Source organism: Diabrotica virgifera, chromosome 1 (assembly GCF_917563875.1).
Source record: "Diabrotica virgifera virgifera chromosome 1, PGI_DIABVI_V3a".
Lineage (NCBI taxonomy): Eukaryota > Metazoa > Arthropoda > Insecta > Coleoptera > Chrysomelidae > Diabrotica > Diabrotica virgifera.
In genome coordinates this window covers 225,808,254-225,818,476 of record NC_065443.1, presented here as the reverse complement: position 1 = coordinate 225,818,476, position 10,223 = coordinate 225,808,254, and the positions used below count along the sequence as shown (strand labels likewise).

At 36.0% G+C, this 10,223-nt stretch overlaps 1 protein-coding gene across 1 annotated transcript in view; it reads left to right on the top strand.

Annotated features, from left to right (window-relative positions):
• Positions 1 to 251: 251 nt before the first annotated feature.
• LOC126879026 (zinc finger protein 260-like) overlaps positions 252 to 10,223 on the top strand; it is a 53,422-nt gene continuing 43,450 nt past the window's right edge. Inside the window, exon 1 of the mRNA XM_050641908.1 lies at positions 252 to 694. Within this exon, the coding sequence (XP_050497865.1) occupies positions 460 to 694 (235 nt within the window). The 5' untranslated portion in view covers positions 252 to 459. The remainder of the gene's footprint in view (positions 695 to 10,223) is intronic.

Below are 10,223 nucleotides of genomic sequence, written 5' to 3'. Positions count from 1 at the left end.
CTATCCTGGGTGTTTTTATATCAATGTTTGAAACTGTTTAAGATTTTTCGGTGAACGTCAAATGTCAATTTAGGCTAAACTTCAACGTGTTGACGACAGAGACATATTAAGGATAGACTTGGCTAGGGATATGCCACTCAATGCATACGTCGACATGTGATTGAGTGGTCTAGCCATCTTTGTCAGTCACATGCGAGGTATCGCTTGGTTTAGATAGACCACCGATCGACTGTTTCCGCGTTACGCTTTTTTGGTGAGTATGCCGAGTCTACGCATATGGTCAATCTTTGCCTCCCGACTGTCAGTTTGACAGCATGTTCGAATGCCCTATACTATGCTAGGATGTTTGGTTTGACAGTGACAGTGACGTATAAGTATTTAAGTTTTCGTTTTATTTTTCATTTATAGGCACATTAAATTATTTTTCACAAATAAAATCAAAGTTTAAAGTTTAAACAAATGGAAGTAAAACAAGAAGTTAGTGATGAGACGTGTCCAGTAGAAATATATTGTAATGCTATTGATGATGGTCCTTCGGATATTTGTAAAATTGAAATTAAGGAAGAATCCCAAAAGGAACATACACAGGATACATGTGATTATGTAACCTTAAATGAACTTGCCATCAAGACTGAAATAAAACAAGAGCAACATAAACTGTCGTCATTTAAAGAAAGACAAACAATTCCAAACGGTAAGTAAACCACAAGAGTAGGAGTATATGGATTGGTTTTCTAGGACTCTGAAACATAATCAATGATTTCTTTGTCAGCTAGTTAATCATTCATTCATTATATTGGCTACTCAACGTTAATTTTTATGTGTTTTCTGTTAAACCCACTTTAGACTAGAGCAAGGGTTGTCAACCTTTTGAGTCGAAAGAGTCAAAAATTACAATTTACAAAATTTCAAAGTTTTTAAAGAGCCACAAAATTTTTTTTGTCAACAATAAATAGTACAAGCATAAATAAAGTCCTTTAATAAAAGAAATTAATCCTATTTACAGTGGAACTTCGATTATCCGTCAGGGCACCAGACCAAGAGATAAATTAAAAGATTAAATAAGATAATAGATTAAAAAAATAATAAAAATTCATAGTATACTGCCCTGCTTAGTAAAAACTTTTTATCTACAATTTTCGTTTTTTCGTGATAAGGTTCGTGATATGCTTTTGTACAATTTGAGATGGCAGAAAAGGACTTTCTGACTAAGCAATAAGATACTAAATATCTAATAATATTGTTCTGAAGCTATTTTCTTGTGGCATTTTTATAATTAAGTATTTTCTATGGGAAATAAGCCACAATTTTATTAAAAAAATGAATTTATTAACATTTCGAAGCCCAAATCGGGTTTCGTTGTCAAAATACAAAATACGAAATAATAGTAGTATTTTGTATTTTGACAACAAAACCCGATTTGGGCTTCGAAACGTTAATAAATTCATTTTTTTAATAAAATTGTGGCTTATTTCCCATAGAAAATACTTAAGTCTAATAGTAGTAGATTTATATCCTTATCACGAAAAAACGAAAACTGTAGATCGGACGTTTTTACTAAGCAGGGCAGTATAGCTCTCAAATTTTATTTATATACTTGAATCAAACTGAATTATGGTGACACACAGATATTGACTGTAATAATTATTGTGCTGTGCGTCTTTATTTTCGGCTTGCAATTCTAAAAATAGAACTCTAAAAGCACAGTATCATTTATCATTACCTATTTAAATTGAACTTTAATCCAGAGCCCTCAATTAGAAAAAAAATTATTTACATAAAAAATGCGGTGGTGGCATAACTGCACATGTGTACATTTCAACAAATTTCGTTTGGCTTATCGCAATGCTCAAACAAAATGAATTGATGACTAAATTTTTACTTATGTAGTCAATATAACTTATGTATGGACCCTGAAGGTTAACAGAGGTGAAGGTTAGTAGAGAGACTGATAATCGAGGTTCCACTGTATTCATATGTATGGTCGCCTCGTATTTCCGTGAGACTGTGTAAAAATATAATGCATCTGTAATAAAAGCAAGTCATAAAAATGAAAGCAAAAGTACCCTACCAGGAGTAGTTATTAACTGCAAAACTATCAATGACTAAGATGTGTAAAATATAAAAGTTCAAGTACATTCAGATGTTCCAGGTATGCTATTTTAAAATATGGGCATATGGGCAATCACCCAGTTAAGTTTTCATCGAACTGTTGATCAGTCCACGTGGACAAAGAGCCACTCAAAAATCGGATATTGCTGTTATGACCAATCATAATGCGTTATCTTTTATCAGAAGGACTACTCACCCTTCACTCAAGATATAACAATATTTGGCTGAGCGAGGCCATGCCAAAGAATAGCTTATCAGAAAGTGTCATCTTTCGACCGACCACAGCCGTCCAGTGGTGTGCACGTGGTTAAGTATATTATTTTGTTTTTAAATTGCGGCAGCGAAGCAGATTGTGCGAAACAAGAAACTGAGTTAAATTCAAATAGTGCACTGCAAGTGAATTTAATTGTGACTTCATCAGTGTTCTTTCTAAATTTCTTTTAACATTTTATGAAGACACTTTCCAAATGTGGCGTCTGTGGTGCAATAATAATTCTGCAGCTGAAGAGCCACTGGAACCCTCTAATCAATTGGAAGATTTATTGGAGAATTGATTGATATTTAACGATGTGAAGAGTAACTATAGTATTGTCCTGCTTTTTGTTGAAATTAAGTAGTAATAACAGTGAATTATTAGCTGTATTTCATACCTACATGTGGCTAAAAACCTACAGTTTCAGTTGTAAGTGATTTTGTGAAGGCAGTGCAATTGTATTTCGAGAAATCGGCGCAATTATTTTGGATTCTACATAAGAGGTTCTGTTTTTGTTATCAGGTTCTGTTTTTTATTATCAGAAAGCAATTAACATCTAGAACTGTGGCCGATAAAGCTAATGGTAAATTAATTAGCTCCAACAATCGTTTTGTTAATAGTCCAGTGAAATTTTAACAATTTCGGAACTTTCATTATTGTTTTCAAGTATGGCAGGTGGATCCTGTTATAAATGCAAGACATCATGCATCTTTAAGGAATCAAGGAATGACCTATTTGGGTATCCATGTGACATCTGTAAGCGAGTAATTTGTAAAAATTGTTCATCTATATCAGCTACTGAAATCCGAGCAGTGATAATGGTAAATAGAATTGTGCCGTTTTATTGCCCTGACTGTGCTATAAACATTGTCAATTTAACAGATTTGATAAAGAGAATGAGTAATTTGGAACTGGAGATTCAAAAAAATCAGAGAGACAACAAAGATCAATTCTTGAAACTAGAACAACGTATTTTAAAATTGGAAATATGCCATAATGATAGCGCCGAAACTGCTGTTAGAAATAACGTGATTACTTCAGACATCGATGCCCTTAAGGAGGATATTATCAACTTAAAGAGTGCAATAGAGGATCTGACCGTAAATGGACTGAATACTGATGTTCCTGCCTCAAGTAGTAACAGCAAAGTTTCCGAGGATTCATTGGTTTCTGAACTCCAAGAACGATCCAGGCGATCAACCAATATCCTACTTTTTAATGTTACCGAATCCAACAATGACATGGAGGCTGCCACAGAAATTCTCAAAAAACTTCACCATGAACCTATTCCTATTCGCTCCGCCACCAGATTTGGCAAAAGGAATAAATTTGGCTGTAGGGCTTTAAAAATCACGGTTCCAAGCAGCTATGATGTTCAAATGGCACTCAAGGGTAGATCCAAATTAAAAGGTAGCAAGATCTTCATATCGAGCGATTTAACTAAACTACAAAGGGAACACGAACTCAAAATTAAGAACGAGCTGAAGACCAGAATCGATAATGGCGAAACTGATCTAAGGATCAAATACTTGAATGGAGTGCCGTCTATAGCTTCAAAAAACTGAAAAATCTAAAACTCAATACTGTTCCTCCCAATGACCACAAAATCAGTGTTTATTACCAAAATGTACGTGGCCTTCGGACAAAGCTTGGCAAGTTATTGGAAAATACTCAAGGATGCTTTTATAATGTTTTGGTGTTTACGGAGACCTGGCTAACTGAGGGAATTACCGACGCCGAGCTGAACCTAGCGGACTTTAATGTCTACAGAAGTGATAGGTCATCTTCAACCAGTGCCTATTCTAGAGGAGGAGGCGTTCTTATTGCCGTATCCAAGCAATTGAATAGTAAGCATTTGCCATCTTCACTTGATATCGAGCAACTGTTTGTAGCCATTATCAATGGTAACGAAACCATTATTCTCGGCACTGCATATTTTCCATTCACTTCAATGACAATGTTGACAACACAGTCAACAATTTCAATCCATCCCAACTATGCCTTTTGGGTGACTTTAATCTGCCTAATGCATCGTGGTCCCATGACAATTTCAGTTTATCAGCCACATTTAATCACCTTGCTACTCCTAACGAAAGAACATCCATTGAGATTATCTCAAATCTATCCTGTCTGCATAATCTATACCAGATTAACGTTTGCCCAAATACCTCTAATTCTTTATTAGATTTGATACTGGTCCAAAATAAAGATATCGCCGTTGTTGAACCTACAGACATTTTAATCTCTCCTGACCAATATCATCCCCCACTGGTGTTTGAACTACCCATAACTACCAGATATAATGAGGGACTTTTACCGGAGGGTTACTATCATGACTTTAAATCAGCAAACTTTTCTCTAATTAAAGGCTATCTCGATTGTGTCAACTGGGATACTTTAATGATTGGATGTTCAGTCGATGAAATGGTTAACATTTTATATGATATTCTGTACTCAGCTATTGACATCTATGTTCCTGTTAAAAAATTCTCTTCTAGAAAATTTCCTATCTGGTACTCTTCGGAACTAAAATCGTGTATTATTAGAAAGAAGACAGCACACAGGAGACTTAAAGAGTCCAAGCTGCCAAAAACCAGTTACCTTTACAAACAGTTCTCAGAGCTCCGATCTCAGTCCCAGATACTTGCCAAGCGTGACTATTTAAACTTTACATTGTCTACTGAAAACTCTCTTCCCGGCGGTCTGAATAAGTTTTGGTCTTTTATCAATAACAAAAGAAAATCAAATGGAATTCCTTCTGAGTTATCTCACAACGGTAAAACTAGTTCATCTGGTAAAGATATTGCGAATTTATTTGCTGATTTCTTTTCATCAGTTTACTCCTCTGTTGTTGTTGATTTCCCCGAAGACATCACTTCTTCACCCTTAAACCTATCATCATGTAAACTATCCATCTCTGACATTTACTCTAAATTGTGTAACCTCAATCCTTCTAAAGGCCCGGGACCTGATGGCATCCCATCAAGCTTGCTCAAGTACTGTGCATTTAATTTAGCTCGGCCATTATTTCTCATCTTTAACAAGTCTTTAGCTAGTGGAAGCTTTCCAAATGTTTGGAAGACCAGTTTCCTATTGCCCTTACACAAAACAGGTGACAAAAGTCTTGTGTCCAACTATAGACCTATTAGTATCCTAAACTCTATTCCTAAACTATTCGAATCACTTGTCTGCGATTTCCTTACACCCTCCTTGAACGGTGTTCTTTTGGAACAGCAGTTTGGTTTCAGGCGCCATAAGTCAACTGAACTCAATTTGCTGACATATACTAACTTCTTACTGAACGCCTTGGACGAAGGACTACAGGTGGACGCCCTGTACACCGACTTCTCTAAGGCTTTCGACAGAGTTAATCACAATATTCTATTAGAAAAATTGCAGCGATTAGGGATACATGGTTCACTTCTGCTGTGGCTTAGGGAATATCTTCTGGACAGAAAACAAATCGTCAAGCTCTACAGCTATTTTTCCTACGAAATAGTTGTCCCTTCGGGCGTACCGCAGGGATCTCATCTTGGACCTTTGTTGTTCAATGTTTTTATTAACGATATAAAAGACTGTTTCCAATATGCGAAATTTCTTTTATTTGCTGACGATGTTAAGTTTTACTGCCACATTAGGAATCCACTCGACTGTTTAAGGCTTCAGTCCGATTTGAATCGGTTGAATGAATGGTGCAGCAACAATGACATGGTTCTCAACTCCTGCAAATGTTTTCACATTTCATTCACGCGTTCGAAAAGTCCTATCTCTTTCACATACAAAATAGGTGATATAAATATCACAACAGTCACATCCATAAAAGATCTTGGAGTTACACTTGACTCTGGACTATCTTTCAATATTCATATAAGCAATATCATCTCAAAATCGCTTCAACTGTTAGGTTTTATTAAAAGATGCTCCCAAGACTTTAAGCAGTTGAGATCGTTTAAACTGTTGTACTGTGCAATGGTGAGGCCAATCGTGGAATATGCATCTTGCGTCTGGTCACCCGCCTATGAGACATACAACTGTAAGATTGAAAGGATCCAGCACCTATTCCTTAGGTTCGTCGCATTCAAAACAAACCGTAGAGACTGGAATTATATGGATCTTGAACTAGAACTTAACATTGACACCTTATCAAGCAGACGGAAAAAGAAGGACATGTACATGTTGTATAATATTATAAATTCAATTCACGACTGCCCTGAGCTCCTGGAGGAAGTAGGTTTACATATTCCCTCCAGAATCACACGTTCAAGATCTACGTTTCATACTCCCATCAGCAGAACTAACTTCACTGCAAATTCTTTCATCTCGAGGGTTTCTAGACAGGCAAATGCTTGCTCCAATTGTGTGGATTTCTTTGCGGATAGTTCGCGATTTTTAAAAACGCTAAAGGGTTGCACCCTCTAGTGTTATGTTCTTGAATATTTTAAACTTGAGATTATATATCTTTACCTGTTATTTTTACTTTTTGACTTGCTTTATTATCGTAGTGTTTATTGTATCTTATTGTATTTCACGTATATTTGTAATATTTTGTTAGTTCTTCATATCTTCTGTAATGTTTTATTGTAATGAGCTTTGCTCGTAAATATATATAAATAAATAAATAAATAAATTTACAAAGCTGTGTAATAAAACGTAAGCGACATTTTCAATAACTCTATGATGATGTCAAACAATACTTCGATTAATTCTTAAAGCCAATAATTTTAAACACAAAACTATATAGGTCTGGATCCCGCGTATGAAAAAAATTTGATTAATAGCAAGCTGAAAATTTGTTAATAGTTTAAGGGTGTCTAGTCGGATAAACTTTGATATATGGGAACACTGGAATAGGGGCAGTTTTAATTGTGGAACAGGTTAAAAATTTGGAACGGTCAGACCACGAAAACGGCACATTTATTTTGTCCGACAGAATAGACTTAAACTCTCCAAACAGAGATTAAACTCTCATGCAAAAATCAGACTGCTATTTATCACCTGTCATTTGACATATTCTACATGTTCCACTCATTAAAACGCCTATTTGGTGATAAATAGCAGTCTGATTTTTGCATGAGAGTTTAGTCTCTGTTCGGAGAGTTTAAGTCTGTTCTGTCGGAAAAAATACATGTGCCGTTTTCGTGGTCTGACCGTTCCAAATTTTTAACCTGTTCCACAATTTAAACTTCATCTGTTCCAGTGTTCCCATATATCAAAGTTTGACCGACTAGACACCCTTAAGCTATTAACAAATTTTCAGCTTGCTATTAATCAACTTTTTTTTCATACACGGGATCCAGATACTAATAGATAAGCACCAGACTATTGAAAAGTATTACTAAGCTTTGTTTTTAAACCAAGAGGAGTACACTAAAAAGACATATTCACACCCAAGAAAGTCACTAAAAATATCACCAAACACATCATCTTTTTGGATAATCATATCGGCCTTCAACGGTTATCCATAAATATTATATTATACTAATACGTCACTAAAGAGTTACAATCTAAAGGTCGATAAAAGTATATCTATCAGTGGAGAATTTTGGAACAACTTACGTGTTGCAGATGATACAGTAAAGGCCGGGACACACATATCTGCACCGAGCACAGACAGCATGGCCAGCCTTGCTGTCTCTGCTCGGTGCGGACATGGTGCTGGTTCGGTGCGGATATGTGTGTCCCGGCCTTAATAATAACGGATTAAGACAATGATTTAGAGAACGTAATGCAACGCCTTAGTGAACGCTGCCATGAGTACGGACTGAAGATTAATTTAAAGAAAACTAAATGCATGACCATAACTAAATCAGCACACGCAAACATCCAATTGACTATTGGAAGATACTGTAATTGAGAGTGTGGATACTACAAATAATTAGGAACATGGATAACATCAAATGTGGAACAAAGCAAAGAAATTAGGGAACATTCACATATTACGTAACGCAATTTTTGAAGATTTTTAACCCTCTCCCCTTACATAATATTTGAACGGCCCCTTATGACACGTATTGAAATAGTACGTGCATCATTCATTAAACTTAAAAAGTTTCTTTGTTATTAGGATATAAGGTTAGAACTATGCCTAAGGATGCTTCGGTGTTACGTGTTCTCTACTTTTCTTCATGGCTTGGAAGCGTGGACACTAACAATTCCATCAATTAGTCAAAAGATTACAATAACATGAAAGTTATCAGAGATAAAACAGGAAAGTTTACTACTTATGTGCAGTTGTATTACTAAAACGTATAAATTTGATCATACTTACTGTTTAATTATATGCGATAATTAATGTTATTGACAATTGTTTATACAGATATTATTATTTTACAATAAGTTCTGTTCAGTCGAGTCGATTAGTGTTATCACTATGTACCTAGGTATATCACAGATGTTGATAACACCGATTTTTTTTTATTTAAACTTTTTCGTAAAATAAAATATTTACTGATACCCACATAATTTGAGGAGATGCGATGGTCTCATTTACAATTTACACTTAAAATCAAATGTTTGCAAAATAATAACTTTTATTTAATTGAAATTAGATATCTACGCTACTGTTCACTAAATTGTCACCCTGGTCACTCTTAACAATGTTGCCATTTTGCTAGTATCTTGTCCGCTCTTGTTAGCGTAAATTTTCCAACGGAATCCCGTCTTTACCATAATATAGTGTTTTTCACATATAGGTATATTTTCATACATTTTATTAATTCAAGTAAAAAAATGAAAACAACTAAATATTCACTTAAAACACTAACTTGTACTTCAATGACAAACAATTGAGCAAATAATCACAATGGGAGCGTTGGCTTTGCATGGTTTTAGAAAGGTACGATAAATCTGCCTCATAACTTGTTGTTTTAAGTTTCAAACATGACTCTAAATTTTCATTTGTTAGTTGGCTTCTCAGTTTACTTTTAATTATTTATTTTTTATTTAGCGTATGGCAATTTGATACACAACATTATCACACATATGTTATAGTTTAACATCTAAGGTATTAATATATTCAATCGACGCTGGTGTTGCAGAGGCGAAGTCCAGAGGATCTCCATCATACTTTCTCCGAGGGCATTCGGCAATCATATGCTGGATGGTCTGTATCTCGGCGCCGCAGTCGCACTCAGCAGAGGTTCTCATTTTCCATTTATAAAGGGAATCTGCGCAGACTCCATGACCCGTTCTTATCCTGTTAAGAGTTGACCATGATTTTCGGGGGAGGTCAAAACCTGGTGGAGTTTCTGTGATGCATGGTGTGTTTCTCATTATTAGGTTCGGTCTGTCGCTCTGCATGTTCTTCCACTGGGAGTTCATTTGGAAATTGTTGGAACTCAAGTTTATTGCATCTCTAGTCGGAGGTTTTCTGGAGCGCAATCGATGTGAGTTAGCGTCGGCGACATATGTGTGTATAGGTAACTGCGGGTTGTTAAGCAGCTTTTGGAATTCTCTAAGCAGAGCATGCTGACGACGAAGGTTAGGTGGAGGTATGTGGCTCAGTAGTGGAAGCCACTCCACAGGTGTAGACATGATCGTTCCAGATATGAGACGCATGGCGACATTGAGCTGAGTATCTATAATTTTTGTGTGAACGCTGTTCAGCCAAACAGGGGAGCAGTATTCAGCTGCGGAGTATACGAGTCCAAGGGCTGAACACCGAAGTGTACTTGCTGTTGAGCCCCATGTAGTCCCGCAAAGCTTCTGTATGATGTTGTTACGGGTTCTCAGCTTTGCTGCGGTGTTCTCAAGATGTTTCTTAAAGGAGAGTGTTCTGTCCAGGGTGACGCCGAGGTACTTGGGTTTATAGTTGTGCGTGAGCAGTTGGTTATCAATGTACACTTTAAGTTTTGGGTGG